At 44.5% G+C, this 19,507-nt stretch overlaps 1 protein-coding gene across 2 annotated transcripts in view; it reads left to right on the plus strand.

Annotated features, from left to right (window-relative positions):
* Window positions 1-19,507, plus strand: part of DNTT (DNA nucleotidylexotransferase) — a 36,429-nt gene that overhangs the window by 12,588 nt on the left and 4,334 nt on the right. For both annotated transcript variants that reach the window (XM_077124397.1, XM_077124398.1), the window contains exons 3-9: window positions 187-315; window positions 1,551-1,721; window positions 2,732-2,803; window positions 3,728-3,851; window positions 7,205-7,337; window positions 8,513-8,618; window positions 16,186-16,431. In XM_077124397.1, the coding sequence (XP_076980512.1) occupies window positions 187-315; window positions 1,551-1,721; window positions 2,732-2,803; window positions 3,728-3,851; window positions 7,205-7,337; window positions 8,513-8,618; window positions 16,186-16,431 (981 nt within the window). The remainder of the gene's footprint in view (window positions 1-186; window positions 316-1,550; window positions 1,722-2,731; window positions 2,804-3,727; window positions 3,852-7,204; window positions 7,338-8,512; window positions 8,619-16,185; window positions 16,432-19,507) is intronic.

A 19,507-nucleotide genomic window follows, 5' to 3' on the forward strand; every position in this document is an offset into this window, starting at 1 on the left:
TGTTAATTATAGCAAATTCAAACATTAAAGGGATGTATTATATAAAGGTTGCTTCCCTTAATTTCATCCTTCTTCCAGAGACGACAGACACCAAACTGCCTCCAACTCTTTCTCCATACATACATTTATTACATACATTATTACCACCAACTGTTATGAAAAATGAATGTCTATGCATTTATTTAGGTGGAAACAGACTATCCAGCTAGCCCCGAGCCGGGCCACCAGATGACTCTACCACTTACTGCAAAACAGATCTCTCCATATGCATGTCAGAGAAGAACCACTTTAAACAACCAGAACCAAATATTCACGGTAAGGGGGCTTGATGTCAACTTCCAGAGCAAATGAAGAGTTGCAGTTTCTCTCCAAGTATCCGAAAATGAAATTGTGACTTTGTCTGAAAATCTGGGAAAGTATTCCCACAACTACCCACCCACCCACCTAGCCCGATCTCTAGTTCCTCTTGCTGGCAAGAATGGGTCTCCTTTCCGAAAGATGGAGAAATACATTTGGATAATATTCTTTAGACAGGATGGACGGATATTGATTGAGAGTTGTCAGTAATGGACACAACGCTTCTCAGAGGCAAATATCCTGAAAAACTTACACACTGTAATTAGTCCAATGTGTAGTAGAAAAAACAATTACCTAGGCAGCCTTAGCTGGGAAACCAAAAGATTGCAAGTCAGGAGACCTGAGTTCTAGCCTCAACCTGGAAACTAGTTTGGGCAAATCAGTTCCTCTCACTGAGCCTCAGTTTTCTCATCCTTTCAATAATAAATTAGCTAGATTATCTCTTAAGCCTCATCCAGGCCTGAATTTTGGTAATTGTATTTCAAATGACCCAAAGAAGCCCGCAGCTGCTTTTTCCTTTAGTCAGCTGGATGGTGTATGCAGTGTACCGTAATTCAAAGGTTCTGCTTTCTAGACTTCCAGCCTCACTTCTGTAGGGAAAGTCAGGGAACTGCAGCTTCTAGGCAGGAAGATGACTGCATCACACAGGTGCAGTATCTTCCCTTCTGCCAGAAAGCAAATATGCCCTACCTTCAATCACGCTGGCCTTGACTTTGTGTGGACTATGCTTATATCCATTCATTCAACGAGCCTACGACAAGTGCTAACTAAGCTGTATGCACCTGCTAAGAGATGGGGATGGCCAGTGATCAAGACAGAACTCTGGCCACAGACTGATGGGGGAAACCAGCAAGCAAAGAGGGAGAGATCATACTGAGTAAAGAGTGGTAGGATGTGGTTATGTCATTCTTGAGCATCTAATGACAGAGAATTCAAAGTTTCCTTAGAAAGCAGTCTGATGCCAATCTTTCCAATACACCTCCCTTTGACTCAGGCAGCAGCTGGGTGGCTTCCGTGCCCCAGGAAGCATGTGGGGCAGTAGGGAGGGGCAAAGGTAAGGGAGATGGTCTTGAATCTCAAAGAAATGGTCAAGGGCGCGTTCCAATAGTCAAAGGAGAGCAAGAAGCATTTGCTAGTGACTGCTGGCTCAGAGGCCAGGAAACAGATTTTTTACTCACTATTTTATTCTTCAGGATGCCTTTGAGGTACTGGCTGAAAATTGTGAATTTAGAGAAAATGAAAGCTCTTATCTGGTATTTGCGAGAGCGGCTTCTGTGCTGAAATCTCTCCCATTCACAATCATCAGTATGAAGGAAATACAAGGAATTCCCTGTCTGGAGGACAAGGCGAAGTGTATCATAGAGGTAAGGGTGAGATGTGATTCACCCCTCTGTCTAATGATCTTTCATAAACTAAAATAGGTAAAGGGAGGGGGGATAGAGAGAGAGAGAGAGAGAGAGACAGGAACACGCATCTTATAGATCTGACATTCATGACTTATTTTCCTTTATCTATATATACGCCTATGTCTATATATGTACATAATACATACATGTTTGTGTGCATATATGTATATATGTATAATCCATACTTCAATAGGATCACGGCTGGAGCTACATGGTGCTAGTGGGTAAAAAAGAACCCTTCCATATTATTACTAACTACAGTGGAAAACTCAAGTGACCTAAAAGCTCAACAAAGGTTAATGGTCTACTTGAAATGCTGGCTGTGTGGAGGACCCCTCCTCCACCTAGGGGGTGCTGCCCTCCGGGCCAGTAGTGAGGGTGACATGCAGTGGAACTGATTATGCTTCTCTACTCATGTGCTCCGGAGAGAGACGGGGTGGGGTGCTGATTTATTTAATGAACTTAAAGATTCTCCCTGCAAAGCCAAGTTGATCCAGCAGTAAGATTCAAGGCAGTCAAGGGCACTGTAAATTACTCAAGGAAAATAATCCCAACTCTACTTAGAGGAGCACAGTTCTGTGACAGCCATCATCAGGGCTTGGACTTGGGTTGGCTTTTCATAATTAAGCTGCTACAAGTTAAAATCCTTTTGTTTCAGCATTCGTATCCATTGAATAGGAAATTTATCCATTGGACATACATCTCTCATTGAATGCTTTGGTTTGCTATCGTCATCATTCTATATTGTTATCCCTGGGTCTTGTCAAGGGGTTCTTGGATGTAAGATGAGCTGGCTCCAGGATTGCAGGAAAACATCCTGTGTTCTCCAGATCAGTTAGGGAAACATCTCGCATGCAATGGGGGTGCATTTCATGAGAAATCAAACTACCACATCTGTGAATTTGAGAGTCTCAGACTGTGATTGTCTAACATCACTAATTTGGTATATTTTTCAACTGTCCATGAAGGAAATTATTGAAGATGGAGAAAGTTCCGAAGTTAAAGCTGTTTTAAGTGATGAACGATATACGTCTTTCAAAGTAAGTGATTTTAGGTATCATTATTTGAAATATTTTTCAGTAGATCCTATAACTTATTCTGGTCTAGGAAGCAGATGCCTAAATAGCTGTGGGTACCCTGGCTTAATGCCATGCTATGGTCAGATGCAAACTACCTTACCTTCCAGGGGCCTGTCACTCATGGGTACCAATATCATAGGGACACAAGGACCGAGGGCACCAGACAAGCCTGCTCATAAAGAGCAAACCCGTGTTTGGAAAGCTCCTCGCTGTGTCCTCTTCAACTTTGAAGTCAGGTTTGTTACATCCCAACATTCCTTACCCTGCAACTGCAGGTAAGGGGGGAAGACTTCAACTGATCCTTTCCACACCCCTGGCTCCCTTCCCTACAGTCAACACAGCTTTTGACTTCTGCGCCCCACCTCACCCCAACCCTGAGCATTGGATCAGAAGTGGAGCACAGGCCCAAAGTGTGGCTGTGGGCTCTGGAGTTGAGGTACAGACAGGTCCAGGTTTGAGTCTCGGCTCTGCCATTTGCCGGTGATGTGATTGTGGAGAATTTGTATAAACTCCATGAGCTTTCCTCTTTAAAATGTGGTAGTAAATATGCAGAGTATGATGATGTGTAGGAGATTTTGAAAAAGGTGAGTGTGCAAGAAGAATAACTGTTAGCATGCACGGATGCTACTGATGAGATTGGAAGAAGCAAGTCCGATGTGCATGCTAGAAACTGCCTCTTCACTTCTCTGTCACTTAGTAATGCCGTAGATCAGAAAGGACCCTAGTAATAAATTGCTGTCACCCACCTTCTTGTCATATTCAGGAGAAACTGGGTCAGGGATTTTTGCTTGCACTTTTTCTTATGGGCTAAGACCTTGAAAAGAATTGCTTCATTGTCGTAATGACTATTTTAGAAACTAAGGGTATACCTTTTCTTCCGTGTAGCTCTTTACTTCTGTATTTGGAGTGGGATTAAAGACATCAGAGAAATGGTTCAGGATGGGCTTCAGAACTCTGAATCAAATAAAGTCAGACCAAAGCCTGAAATTCACACGCATGCAGAAAGCAGGTAAATTGTCTGTCCTAAAAATTTCACAATGTGACACAGGCTGGTCAGGCTGTGTGTGTGTGGGATCTGAGACAGCAGCTGAAACTTGGCTCCAGTCTGGGCAAGCTGGGACACCGTTTCACTTTTGATGCTTTGGTTAAAAGCATAAGCTTTTCCAGACAGAACTGGATTCAAATCCTGACTCCAGCACTTTCTAGCTGTGTAATCTTGTACAGGTTGGCTAAAATCTTTGAGCCTCAATTATCTCATCTATCAAAGGGAGATAATATTGGCATTTTGCTGGGGAATAAGTCATATAATGCAGCAAAGCCTTTAGCACCACTCCTGGCACAGAGCAAAGGTGCTCTGAGTGTGGGGTAGGGGGTTTTGTTATTATTCTTTTATCCAGATGTCCAACTGGGTTCACTGCTGATCTGGTTCTTACTGAAGTGACTCTTCTAGACATTTGGGTTCTGGCTGCCTCCTTGGGTTGGAGATGTAAGTGAGGAGTCAAGGACAGAAAGTCAACAGGGACAATTGGGGAGTAAAGAATACTTAAACTTGTTTAAGTTTTCTCCAGGAAAATATAAGATCAGTGGTGAAATTTTAGACTGGGTGTTGACCCACCTGGCCCAGGAAAAGTGGGACATGAGAGCTGTCACCTGAAAACCTGCCTGGGCCCTCAGAGGTTGAGGTTGGCTTGGTTCTTTCCATTTTTTGAAGGTCTTAGTGTATTTTTTTTAAAAATGAGGAAATGCTAAAACAAGGTCACAAAATATACATAAATTGTATGTTTTAAATGCATTGGAAGTACAGTAGAATTACGATTCAAAAGGGAGCTGTAGCCACTGGTAGGAGCACTGGAGCTTCTGGAGTCAGGGCGAATGATGATGTCATCAACATGTTTAGTGATAGGAAAGTAAGGGAATCTTCTACAGGAGGAGACCAGAAAAAAAGAGAAAGAAAACAACTCTCTTCTGTTAAGAGCTGACCCCAAACAAGCAACTGTTGAGTAAGTAAATCAAATCTTAGAGGCCTGCCTAATAATGCCATAGAGGACACAGACTGCTCTCCTTCTGTAAAGTTGCCTCCTCTGAAGGACTGCTACTATGCCTCATATGATGCCACACAGAAAGCAAAAGAGTCTAAGGGGGAAAAGCCCAGTATCTGTATTCTGGACTCCTGAAAGTGCACATTTAGCTAACATGATTTACACTAGCTCTAGAGATGCCATTAAAAAAGAAAAAGTATTGCATAGAAGCAGTTAGAAAACGGTTTGGAATGATAGTAAGGACTCTCAACACAGAGAAATTGACAGGCAATGTAGCGTTTCACTTGGCTGGAAGCCTTTATTAAATAAAAAAAATCAAGTGCTCTCAACATCTAAGAAACTTCTGTTTCTCCAAGTTGTAAAGTGGATTTTCCCCTTCTTTCTGGGCTCTCCCAATTCAGTGATTGAAGTAGCTATTATCTAAACAGTCAGTGATTGCCATTAGACAGTCAAATGCTGTTAGTTCTACTTATAGCCAAAAAAAGTTGGTTATACGCATTCCTTGTAGTAGCACAACAATGAAGGGAATTGTCAACGGCAAGAACTCAGAACACTGCAATTAGGGTAAGCTAACAGAACAGGTTAGCTTAAGGTAATGATCCACTGATGTAAAACCTGATTCAGTACAACTTATAATTGAATCGATTGCAGTTCCTTGAGGTGGGAACATTCACACACCATACTGGCCTTGAAATGTCAATTTTTGAGATACAGCAGCACATCAATTAAGTTGCTTTCACAGTTTCAACAAATTATTGTAGTAGCTCCCTGATCTGTCCATCTTCTTAAAAAAATCACTGCTCGTCATGCCTTTTGATTCTCTAATTTTGCACATTTCACTGAGTATGTACGCAAGTTTTATGGTTTTCATGTGGGCTGTACTTTCAATATCAGTCATGATGACAATTTTTGTACTAAAAGAGTTTCAATGGAAAACTCCTCTCTAGGTAAAACTCCCACCCTCACAAAAATGGCCATGTTTCAATAAAAAGAAAGAAAGTTTTAGGATTTCTTAAACACACACACAAACACAGTATTCCACAAGCAGAGTAGCTTAATTAAATTAACAAGTTTATAGATGTATTAGTGTGAACATCACGTTCTCTATATCTTGCCAACACATGTCTGCAAACTTTCCCACTTAGAAATAATACTGGAAGTTTGAATTTGAGAACTTTGTGAACAAGATGTTCATGCCAGCTTCCTCCAGCCTGGTGGTGGGGAAGGAAGGACCTGTGGATTGATTCCATGTCATTCTAGAGACCTGAACTAGGGCCAATGATGGATGAAACTGCAAGGAAATAGACTTATGCTCATCAAAAAAAGAAAGAAAGAACTGCCAAAACGGAGTTTACAATTAGGAAAGGGACTGCTTCCATAGTATCAGAGACCCCATTATTAGAAAGATTTGAGCAAAGTTTGACTCTTTCTTGGGGATCCTAGCTAAGGGAGCAGGAACTTATACTAAAGAATAATTAGATCTTCCTTAGGTGCTGTGACTCTCCCATACCCCTGACGTCTCCCCTCCCTTGGTATATCTGTGGGAATAACCAAGTCATAAGCTCTTAATTGGAAAAGACTCTGTAAGTGATTTAACTTATTCATGGTGGCAAAGCCCAGCAACAAGTCAAAGCACCTAAGGTGTTTTCCACCTTGGTTCAAGTACTCATCGCATCTTATTCTTTTTTTTTTTTTTTTTTTTTAAAGAGGGAGGAAGGGAAGGAAAGACAGAGAGAAGGAAGGAAGGATGGAAGGAAGGAAGGGAGGAAGAAAGGGAAACATCTTTAAACATTTTCTTGTTTTATTGTATTTTGTTTGTTTGTTACATGGGCTGGGGCCGGGAATCGAACCGAGGTCCTCCGGCATAGCAGGCAAGCACTCTGCCCGCTGAGCCACCGCGGCCCGCCCCCATCTCATCTTATTCTTGACTTTAATTTTTTTTAATTGGTAGACCATCCTCCAACCCTAAACTTTCCCATCCTAAATGTTTATGCGATACCTTTATAAAAATAATAGGACCCAGCTTACTGGTCAAGAAGTCTGGTTCTGCAGTAGGAAATCCGATTTGAACGGTTTGGTTTTCAGAATTGTCTCCTCTTTAATGAGAAATACTGAAAGTGTCCCAGTCAAAAAGCAAAGGGCCATTGCTGTTGTGAAAAATGCATGAACCCAATGAACAGTATGGTTTCCCTGTCTCTATGGAAACGGAGCATGCCGCTGCTGCCTGTGGCCTTGTTAGGTCTATTTTGGGGCGCGTCTCCCATGGAGGGCTCGTTATTTCACACATGACCTGCCACTCTCTCCACTGATCAAATGGCCCCAGGATTCCTCTACTATGAAGACCTCGTCAGCTGTGTGAGCAGGGCTGAGGCCGAGGCTGTCAGCGAGCTGGTTAAGGAGGCGGTCTGGACATTTCTGCCCGACGCCTTGGTCACCATGACGGGAGGATTCCGGAGGTAAATAACAAAGGCTGCTTCTGCCTCCGCTGCTCTGACTGCTTCGGGGGCTCCTGTCTCCTTCAGGCTTCTGAACAAGCGCACAAGGCCTTCTTGCTCTGACACCGGCCTCCCTCCGCGGCCTCCTTTCCTGCTCCTCCATGTTTGACTTCAGCAACGTGGATGGCCTGTCATTCCCGGCACACACTGGGCTGTTGGTTGCCTCCGTGACTTGGTTCACTCGGGCCCTTCTGCCAGGACTTCCTTTCCTCAAATTGTCACCTGGCTAACTTCTCATTCTGCTCATTCAGTTCATTGCCCTCTCCTCAGAAAGCCTTCCTCGGCTCCCTCCAGCCCCCTCTGGGTTGGGGCAGGCACCTCTCCTCGGGGCTTCTTTGCCATCTGCCAACCTTGTTACTTAGCGTTACAGTAATCTGTCTCTACATGTATTTTTTTCACTAAGTTTCTAGAACTTAACACCCAATGAGAACCAGTGCATGGTGCTGGCACAAGCCAAAAAATGTTGATTGAATCAATAAACGTATGGGGCGGGCCATGGTAGCTCAGCAGGCAAGAATGCTTGCCTGCCATGCCAGAGGACCCGGGTTCGATTCCCGGTGCCTGCCCATGTAAAAAATAAATAAATAAATACATAAAATAAACGTATGAATGAACTCCTAGAGATGTGTGCAGCTGTTAGATATGGAGCCTCCATTTGAGAAAGGGATTCTTTCCCTCCCATACCCTCCTCTGACTTTCGCTGTGACCCTCTTTCCTGGCAAGGCAGGTTTGAAGTGAGGGAGAAAGTGAGAGGAGAAGAGTAAATCAAAGAAAACGGCCGTATTCTATACTATAATTTCCAGACAACATACTTGGACTATGTGTTGCCACAGTTCTTGGTTTGCTTGTTGTCATCTGAGATTCTGTGTGTGTGCGTGTGTGTGAATAAGTAGAATCATCTCCTTTGTCATTTTTGCCCACATACACGTAATTATGGATGTGTTAAATATGATTTTTTCTATGTTGTAAATTTTTTTCAAGAAATAGGGGTGTGCAACCAAGTATATTTTCCTTAAAAAGTGTCATGAGCATTTTGTTTTGCAAAATTTCAGCATAAAGCTTAGAAACAAAGATGATTTTTTAAAATTGAGAGCTAAAAATCTCATTTATTTTCACTTTATTTTTTTTTTAATCAGGGGTAAGAAGATTGGGCATGATGTAGATTTTCTAATTACCAGCCCAGAATCAACAGAAGATGAAGACCAACTTTTACATAGAGTGATAAACTTATGGGGAAAGGAGGTAAGAAGAAAGATCAAAAATAGATATTTGGGCACTCAAGCATTATTTTAATACTGCTGAATTTTGTACACTATTTACTTCACAATTGTGTAATGACCATCTAGTCAATTCTCAATTATTTGCAGTAACTTCCACAATGTCATGTGACACACAATGAGACTCACCTGCCTGGGGTCCTGGTGTACATGCCATGATATGTATTTTGCTTATTTACTCTCACCCTTTTACCCAAAGGGTCTAGGATGGCTGTGCATCTGTGTTTGATATAGAGGCCCTAAAACACCCAAGCAAAATTAAGAGCATTCACCATGAAGACCTGGGAAGCATGAGCCAGGAAAGCAGCAAGCATAGGGGCGGGGGTAGATGCTAATATCAGGACTAAGAGGTGTTTAGTGCTTTGAATTGTGCACTGGTCAGTCACTACCTTGACTTTACACTGAGAAGGGAAGAAGGAAATGAAGGAGGGGCAAGCCAGCCTAACGCTCTTGGCCCAGAAGCCTCAACCCATGAGGAGCTCAGACTTGCCTTCTTATGGCTCACTGCAGGAAACTAAGGATGGCCCTGAGGCAGAGACCCCCAACAGGCCAATTCCTGCCCGCCCTGGGGAGGGCGCCACTTCCCCAAGAGAGCAGAGGGCTGCTCCTCTGGGACCTGCACCCCTGGGGGCGCTGAGGAGGCTGGGGCTGGTGGTTTCCCAAGTGATCTAGCATCAGGTGGGTGTGGACTAAGCTCACTGACATGCCAGGGAGGCTTCGGATAAGATGAAAGTAAGAGCTAGAAACACATCGTCGCTGAGCCAGGAGACCCAGGAGAAAAGGCCCAACCTTGGAGGCAGATCCAAATTGAGCTGTGAACTATCCTGAGACCACCCTCCCGGCCAACCATCTCTCTCAGGGAAATGTTATGGGAATGACTGCCATAACAAAGTACCACAAGTAGTGGCTTGAAACAATAGATAGTTATTGTTCCAAAGTTTGGAGGCTAGAAGGCCAAAATCAAGGCATCAGAAGGCCCTGCTCCTCTGAAACCTGTAGGAGAGACTCTTGCCTTGCTTCTCCCTGGCCTCCCGTGGCTGGCTAGTGATTCTTGGAGTTCCTTAGCTGGCAGTTGCAGCACTTTGTCTCTGCCTCCATCATCACATGGCCTTCTCTCCTGTGTCTCTGTGTGTCAAATTTCCCTCTTTTTATGAGGATAACAGCCATATTGGATTAGGGTCCGCCTTAGTCCCGTTTGGCCTCTCATTTCATTTCCTTGGCTGCTCGAGCAAATACCACACAATGGTTTGGCTCAAAGAATGGGGATTTATTTGCTTACAGTGTTGAGGCTATGAGGAAATCCAAATCAAAGCATCATAAAAGCAATGCTTACTTCCTGATGACTGTGGGTTCTTGGTCCTTGGCTTGTCACGTGGTGTGACATACAGTGGCCTCCCCGTTCTTTTCTGCCGCTTCTTGGTTTCTGCAGCTGTCTCTCTTTCTGCCTGAATTTCGTTCCACTTACAAAGGACTCCCTTAGTAACAAGATTAAGAGCCATGCTTGATTGGGTGGGGCACACCTTAACTGAAGTAACCTCATCGAAAGGTCCTACTCACAATGGGTTCACACACAGGGTAAAGGATCAAGTTTAAGGCCATGTTTTCTAAGGTACGCACAGCTCCAAGCCACCACAGCCTCATCTCAACTAATTCCATCTGTGAAGACCCTATTTCCAAATAAGGTCAAATTCTGAGGTAGTGGGGTGGGACTTCAGCATATCTCTTTTGGGGAACACAACACAATTCAGAACAGACCCAGCAATTGACTATAATAGGCCAAGCAAGGGGGAAGAGAGGAAAAGAAAGAGTCAGCTGCCCCTCCGTTCAAACAGAAAGGGCAAAAGATTCTCCTTCATAAGCCAAGAGGCATAACCCATAGAGTCCGCCGCTGGATGCGTGGGTGGGGAGTGGACAGCCTGGCTCCCTAGTTTGTAGCCCCTGCAAGGGTGGATCTGTTTGACCTTGATTTATAGGTACCTCCCCAGGCTCTGAGATTCTTTCAGCCCAAGACTTGGGTGGGTGGGGAGACAATAACAAGAAGTCCTATTTCCATTGATCTTTCCTCAGTTTCAAGGCAGTCATACTGCTGGGCCCTAAGCAAAGAGACGGGTGTTTAAAATGAGGCCATCAAGGCAGAGCAGAGGCACACTGGGTGCAGGTGGGGCAGTTAGCTATCATTAAACACAAGTTTTGGGTTTTAAAAGCACAACCCTGCCATTTACTGGCCGTGTAACGTGGGGCATGCTACTTAATCTCTCCAAGCTTCACCTTCCTCATCAATAAAATGGGGATAATAAACCTCTCTCTTTTTGTTAATAGGAAGGATTAAATCAGAGAATTAGCTAAAGCATTTTACACAGTTATACATGACAACTGCCTGGCAAATGGTGGTGGTTGTCATGCTCTCTCGTGCACAATTATTTCTTGAACTGTGTGGGCAAGGCTTGTGCAGGCTCAGCCCCGCCCGTTTGCTCACTACAAACCCTGGCTGCAGGAGTGGAGGCTGTGTGGGCCGCCCGGGGTTCCTGCAGGGCCAGGACGGCTGCCTCGCTTGTAAAATAAGCGCAAGTTCTTCATATTTAACTTTCTGGCTCACCTCTGCCATTCTGATTCCAAACTGCACTTTCCAGGTTATCAAGAAAATATCCCATGGAGGTACACACGTAAGCTTGCTCACCCAGCACGCACGTGCACAGATCAGGAACTGGGCAGCAATTTTTTTTAATTGTGAAAAATAACATATGTACAAAAAAGCAATAAATTCAAAGCACACCACAACAATTAATTGTAGGACATATTTCAGAGTTTGGTATGGATTACAGTTCCACAATTTTAGGTTTTTCCTTCTAGCTGCTCCAAGATACTGGAACCCAAAAGAAATATCATGCTCATTTGTTAAATCCTATTTTCTCTGTTATAACTCCACCTTCTCCCTTGATCTTTCTCCCAATCTTTTGAGGTATTTGGGCTATGCCCATTTTAACTTCTTCATGCTGGAACGGGCTGTTGATAACATGGGACGGGGGATGTCACTAGTTGATGTTCTGGAGAGGCTGGCCCCTCTAGGTTTCAGGACTTTTATCTGGCCTAGGAACCCATCTGGAGGTAGCAGTTTCTGGAAAGTAATTGCAGTACATGGAACCTTTGTAGAATCTCATATAAAGCCCTTAGGTGTTCTTTAGGGTTGGCGGGAATGGTTTTGGTTAGGGTTTGGCACACCAGGATAAGCAGCAATATCTAGCTGAAACTTTTGTAAAAGTCGCCTCCAGAAGTCTCTTGACTCTATTTGAACTCTCTCAGCCACTGATGCCTTATTTGTTACATTTCTTTCCCCTGTTTTGGTCAGGAATCATTGTCGATCCCATGGTGCCAGGGGCAGTCTCATCCCTGGGAGTCATCTCCCACACAGCCAGGGAGACTTTCACCCCTGGATGTCATGTCCCATGTAAGTGGGGAGGGCAATGATTTCACTTATAGAACTGGGATTAGAGAGAGAGAGGCCACATCTGAGCAACAAAAGAGGTCCTCCAGAAGTAACTCTTAGGCATGCCTATAGGTAGGCTAAGCTTCTCTACTATGTAAATAAGCTTTCCAAGAGCAAGCCTTGAGATCAAGGGCTTGGCCTATTGACTTGGGTGGCCTTAATGTTTAAGGCAGTATGAGAGGTTTCCCTGGTGGTAAAGTTTAATAGTTCCTTATTTTTTTCTCCTGTCCCTCAAGAGACTTTGCTAATACCTTTTAATTATCTACTGAACATACTGTGGGATGTATCTGCACTTTTTTTTTTTTACATTAAGCAATAGAATTACAGGCCCTCATTCTCCATTCTGGGCTCCCTGTGTTTGAGTTGTTTAAATGAACTATCCAGACAGGTTGAGTTAAATCACGTGCTGCAGAAAATTTAGGTTCTGGATGAAATAAACTTCTCTTCCTTGGGTCTCACAGAATAGGTGAAGTTATAAGGTACAGAAAATGTCTTCCTTATCCCTATATTCTGATTTACCTTACTTCCAACCTAATCAGCTTTGTTCTTATCTCTAATTGAAGTAACAGTTGTTGTATGGGGCAATGCTGACCTTCAGAACTTCAACTCTGAGTCTTAGGGGTCACACAGGTACCCCAAGTTCCAGGGAAATATCAGGCTATACATACGTAGCACAGCCTCTCAAAATCTAGAAATAACAATTACCACTCTGGGTAAATGTGACTGCTATACGAGCTTACAGTCTAGGCCCAAATTTTCTTAAAAGTGTTTTCTAAATGTGACCGTACAATATTTGCTCTTTTGTTTTTGGCTTATTTTGCATCACACAGTGATGTTTTAAAATGCCTACAGCACTATTTATAAGGATAATCTAGATATTATCCTGTAGGAAACGCCTTGGTCAGGGGGGTGGGAAGAAAAGGGCTTGGGAACATTGATCTTAACAGTTGGGACCCCATCCCCCAAGACTCCATTTGCCCAGCATCTCACTGTTAGTCCAGTCCCAGGAGGGGAAGGCTAAATGACTGGCTGGGTTAATTCCTGGTGGGTGGGACCTCGGGTACAGGGCCTTTACCCATTTTAGGTGGGACATCTCCATTTTATGGAACTGCTGGGAGAATGAAAATATTGACAATCATTAGAGAGCCTTAGCTGCAGATTCATTTTGGGGAAACTGGCTTGACTTTGAATAGCAGATGCAGAGCCTTCTGAGAAGGGGCCGGAAGGAATTGAAACCAAAGGACAGGGGATGCATCTTGGCTACCAAACAGCAGGGAGGGCCTCAAACCCTTCCTACTCAGTGGGGGAGCCCAAAACACATGTCAGGCAAGGGGCCTCCCTTCTTTGTGAGAGGTGAGGCTGAGCAGTCTACCTCCTGCCCCCCTTCCCGGCCTTCCTCTGCCCCTGTGGAGAGGGAGAGAGCAAGGCAGCCCAGAAAAGCCTCCCTCCTTGTCAGGAATCTCACAGTTTCCTGTAGGAAGAAACAAAGAATGCGGAGATGAGAATCACCATGGGTATTGTTGGGGAAGCCAGAGTCCAAATTCTAGAAGAAGTTTTCAAAGGAGAGAAGCTACCGAAAGAGAAATAAAGGGCAAGGAGGGAGAGTGCAGGAAATAATCCCCTGCACTTAGCCCAGTCCGGCCGGCTGGGGGCATCATTAACCATGAAATCCACGCTGTGCATGTGCTTTTAATTCAAGGGAAGTACTCCTGGGCCTTGCAGAAGTCCAAACAAATCCCGACCAAGGATGGCCCTTATGTGGATTCCCAGCCAAAGCCATGGGGCAGTAGCACGGTTTGCAACTCAATAGGAAGCCAGATTTATGGATTTTTTTTTAAGTGGGGGATGTATTACTATAAATTTGGCTCCAAAATGAGGCTTGTTGATATTTTAGCAGTTCACTTTTCAGATTGACATTATTCAAGTTGCTGGGAAATGCTATTAAGTTTCATTCGAGAGCAGAATTATGTTTTCCAGAGTGGGTTATTCGCTGCTGTCTGTGGTGACACCTACCACCTCCCCCAGAGGCAGTTCCTGACATCAGCGCCCCTCCCCCAACTCTTCAAATGGTGTTTGTCCTTCCAGATACCCTTCCTGGGGGGTACAGGGGGGGTGAGGAGGAGGGGGCGCTCCCTTTTCCGAGGTCAGCAAAGGAAAAAGTGTCCCTACCTCAAATCTTTCCTCATGGGCCTCAGACAATGTCTCAATTTGCAGAAGAAATGCAAAGCCCTTCTAATCACAAGCATAATGAAAATAATCAACCAAACAAGTGCGGTCCCAGACCAGCGACATCAGCGCCACCTGGGAATTTGTTGCAATGTAAAATATGGACCTCTTCCCCTCCCCTCCCCTCCAACTACTGAATCTCTCTGTGGACAGGGCCCTGAAAGCTGTGGTTTACCAAACCCTCCAAAAGGTTCCGATGATAAAATTTGAGAGCTTCAAACCTAAAGAATACATGGTAAATCACACCCCTCAACAGTTATGATTGAATTATTAGGGGGTGTTGCCGCTCAACAGTGAATCCTCCTGGCCTGATACACACCGGAGTCAATTAAGTGACACCCAGATTTTGAGAAGAGACGTTGATTCAGCAAAGTCGCACCTCAAGGAGACGGGAAGGCAGCCCTCAGACCTGTCTCCCCGAGTTGGAAGTGCTTAATGTTTTTAGGGGATTAAACAAAAGGAGGTGGTATAGGGATGAAGTTTGGGTTGGCATATTTTACTCTTTTTTATTGGGGGGGGTGGCATATTTTAATTGGCCGTTTATGAATCATCTGAGGGACTGTGGTCATAGCAGGAAATATGGCAGATGGGCATTATGCTGACTCATATGCCACGTGGCTAGAAAGTGACATTTTAGCAAGATGAGTGAGTGGAGTTTTTCCAGGGTAGACGCCATTAGGTTGCAGGGAGGCTCGCAGGGTGAGGACAAGGTGTGTATGGGGTAGGGGGGCTGCTAAAGGAATATCTGGTTTTTGGAATTGTAGTGGTCAGTTCTTGGCTGACTCCTGTTTAGTATTAAGGGGGCTATATGCAAAGGCATCTGATGAAGGTTGCAAAACAAGGTAAGGCAATACAAGCAGGGCCAGTTACAATTTGTCTTGTTACTGTCCAGTTACAGGATAAAGATTATGAAGTTACAAAACGTAGGATCAACATTTAAGAAACAAAGTATCTGGGCTATTAATTCAGTGAGTGACAGCAGTCACAGATATTGGCTTCTGGCTATGTTCCAATACATCAGAAAGTAGCTAATGATTCGGTAACTATGCTTATATTTGCTAGTGCTCTGTTACAGGGGTGATTTGATCTTCCAGTAACCACTCAGATTTAGGAGTTAATTGCATGTTTCTGCCCCTCTCTGTGCTCTGAGGAATTCTCACGGGGTGAATCAATTGGATGATGGCAAGCATTGTTGGGCATATCTTAGAATCACTTGTTAATTTTCCCGTAGGCAAGATTCATTAAAACGTGAATCACTAGCCCTATCCCACTTTATCTTCAAAGAAGACAGAATTAACAATTTCTTATGAGAAAGAATGTCGCAAAGTGTTCCCTTGAGATGGGGAGTCCTTCTGCCTGAAAGTAGGGCTAAGCATCCAGGCATAATCCTTGGGGCCAGTTAACCTGGTTATCAACATAATGTAAAGCAACACTTAGCTCACAGCAGCCCCCACAAAAACTGCACGGCTTTTTGTTTCTGGGATGCTTGCTTTGTTTTAATGGGATGAGGGGAAGAGCTGAGCATTGGGTGTGATTCAGAAGCTGGGTGAGAAGTAGGGGGTGGCAGCTTTGCCAGTAAGGGGCTTTGGTTCAGCCTTTCTAATTGCCAAATTTTTCTTCCACGGAGGGAGAATAATGCCCCCACTTCCTTAGCTTCCACTCCAAGTGTCACCAAGTTGGCTTCCAATGCAGGGACAAAAACACACTCGTGCTCTGCTCAAATCTTTGAAGATTCCATTAAGAGCTTTGATTAAGAGCCTGGGGTAAAACTAGCGGGTCTGTTCCATGGTGGCTCACTCTAACGCTCTCTGTTTATTTTCAGGGATTGCTTTTATACTATGACCTTGTGGAATCAACATTTGAAAAGTTCAAAATACCTAGCAGGAAGGTGGATGCTTTAGATCATTTTCAAAAATGCTTTCTGATTTTCAAATTGCCCTATCAGCGGGTGGATAGCGGCAAGTCCGTCCAGCTGGAAGGAAAGACCTGGAAGGCCATCCGTGTGGACCTCGTCATGTGTCCCTATGAGTGCCATGCCTTCGCCCTGCTGGGATGGACAGGCTCCCGGGTAAGTGCTACGCAGACCCACTGGGACGTGTTCGCTTTCCAAAAGACGTACAGCTGTGTCTGCCAGGGTGCAGGAGAGAGACAGGAGCAGCAGGATGGGGAGAAGGGGAGAGGGCAGTGGGCAGAAATTTCTAGATGGAGGCATGCCCCTGTACGTGGTCAGGTGAGACAGATCAGTTTGGAACAATTATTCTCAAATGTACTTCCCAGACCTGCAGCACCAGCCTCACCTGCAAATCTGTTAGAAATATCAATTCTCAATCCCACCCTGACCTCCTGAATCAGAAACTCTGGGGATGGAGCCTAGCAACCTGTATTTGAAAAAGCCTCCAGGTGATTTTGATGCTGCTTAAGGGTGAGACCCACTGACTTAGAGAAACCAGCAGTGTGGTTAAGGGCATAGGTTTGGCTCAGCTGCGTCTTGATTACAAGCCCTTGCTGTATCTCCTACCAGCTGGGTGATCTTGGACAAATTCCTTATGCCCTCCAGGACTCAGTTTTCCCATCAGGAAAATGAGGGTGAGGACCGTAGCTACCTCCCTGGATAGCTCCTTGCTCCTATCATTTTATAATGACAGGAGCTGGCACCTGTGCTGTGAGTCCCATTAGTACATGCTCCACCCTCCCAGCTGAGAAGCCCCATGCCGCTCACCTGGTCCCCACAGTAACTAGCTTTGAGTGCAATGAGAAGATATTGGAAAGTTTTACATGGATGAATGATATAAGACAAATTAATGACTGTTTTCAATCTTGAGTGAAATGGCAGGTGTCTTTGCTTTGGGCTTGAATTATTTCAGACCAGGGGAGTGGCACTGAAAGTTCTTACCTAATCAAAATTTTGGCAGGCATGTGTGTCTTTTATTCATAAAAATTGGAAAAACTAATAATACATCATAAATGCGTTTTGTCTGATAGACATAGATGTTTGGAAACAGAGTCAATGGAGAAAGGGGAGAGTTGCAAAAGGAAGTCACTGGTCCTGCAAAGTCATGCAAATCATGCCAGTTGGAAGTCAGTGACTGAAAGGGTTACCCTTTGCTCAATTTGTTTTCAAGATGGGCATGTTTTCAGCCCATCTGAATCCCTTTTCTCAGAGTTCTCAGAAAGTACTTCTGTCGCTTCCTCATGGCACAGGCAGGACACTCTGCAGTAAGGTTCGTGCTTAAAATTTCTAGCTGTTTAGTTAGACTCTTACAGGTTCAAATCCATGCTCTGCCACTTTTGAGCTGGCTGAGTTTAAAGAAATTATTTATCCTCTTTGCACACTATTTGCCCATCTGTAATGGGAGATATTTACCTCATGTGTTGCTGTTTGGGTTACATGACATGCTGCATGCATCTAGGACATGGTAAGGGCTTAGTAAGTGGTAGCTAGTTGTATTATCATCTTTCTGCCCTCACATATGCAACCACTGAGTAACTGACCACACACTGGTGTACAGTCGGCCTGTAATCGCTCCAGTTTGAAGTTCTGTCCCACGTGGATGCATGTTGGACATATGCCTATGGCTAGAGAAATTCGATTTCACCTTTTTACCCAAAAATATCAAGGCCTTGGAAATGTTCTCAAGATAAGCCCACTCATCTATTAAGTCTCCTCAGCCCAGGGACATTAACTTACTAGGTCTTCTGATCTTCTGAGCTCACAAAACTTCCTTAGGAACTTTGCAGCCTTAATATTTTCTGAGCAGGATAAATCCACCGGGAGACATGACACTGAGATTTTCTAAAGCCCCCCAGGCGTGCTACGATTTCTGGACACTGAGACTGGTACACAGTTTGTTAAAAATCGAAAGAAACTTCTGGTTTCCCTCAATCACGTGTCTTCAAATAGACATGCCTGACTTGTTGGCATGACTTTTTCATTTTTTACATTTTTATCTATTTTTTTTTTTGTCAGCATTACTTTTTTCCGGGATTCCCTCGAGAGTCCCACTATGTGTATGTTATATGTTGGGAGGAAGCTCACCCGCTTCTCTGGAAACAGATGGGTGACTGTGGCCAGCCTTTTACCGGCCCAAATGTCACTTTCACCAAGTTTAGAAAGGATTTCTTCCTCAAGATTCCTTACTGCCATCTACCAGCAGACTATCATCATAAACGTGTGTCTACAAAGACAACTAAATGAGAACAGCGCCCTCTAGAGTTCCTCAGTGCACAACTTGAAACAGCCAAATACAGCAGCCCTGGGCCAGCTTCTGCAGGTGTGACCAATGATACGGCCAAACTACAGTGTCATCACGGCCAGACTACAGTGTCCTCACCCCCCTTCCCGCAGTCCACCTTTCTTCATCTGAAGCACAACACAACATCCTTGCCTTGTCTACCTCCCAGGGTTACTGTGAGAAACTGAAGAGTTTTTAAAGCCGTGGCTGAACCGTCTGCGGTAGAGAGCCTGAGCTTTGGGGTTCAGGAGACTTGAGTCCTGGCTCCATCACCGGCTCTGTGACCCTGGGTAAATTACTTGGGCTCTCTGGGCCACCTTTCTTCATCTGAAAAACAGGGCTAATAAGAGTACCAACCTCATAGGGTTGTTATGAGGATTGAATTAGATAGTGCCTTCATGTTTAGCACAATTTTGAGCCCAATCATATACTTAGAATGTTCTCTTAGAATCATTGTTTAGCTCTTTCAGGAGCTGTTAAGTGCAAGTGGTAATTGCGCACATCAGAACATTAAAATAAATTATTTTATTTTAGCACAGTGTCTGATACAGGTAAGCCTTCCTTAAGTCAGATCATGTACCCCCCCCCACCCCCACTCAGAACCTTGGAGCGACTCCCCATTTAATTCAGAGTTAACACCCAAGGCTTTTCAGCAGCCCACGAGACCCTGCACCACCTGCCTGCCCCCCTTACCTCTCCGACCTCTTCTCCTACCTCTTTCTCCCTGAACAGGCCAGGCACGCTCCACCCTACAGCCTCTGTCTCAGGTATTCCCTCAGCTCCATCTATTCATTGTCCCTCCTTTCCTGAGGTTTTCCTGTCCGCTTTCTTAGGTTTCAGATTTTGCTCTCTGCAGCCTCAGAGCCCTGATCATGGGAGATGCCGTTACCGGGGCGGTGGCTCAGAGCACCA

The sequence above is a fragment of the Tamandua tetradactyla genome, chromosome 13 (genome assembly GCF_023851605.1).
Source record: "Tamandua tetradactyla isolate mTamTet1 chromosome 13, mTamTet1.pri, whole genome shotgun sequence".
Lineage (NCBI taxonomy): Eukaryota > Metazoa > Chordata > Mammalia > Pilosa > Myrmecophagidae > Tamandua > Tamandua tetradactyla.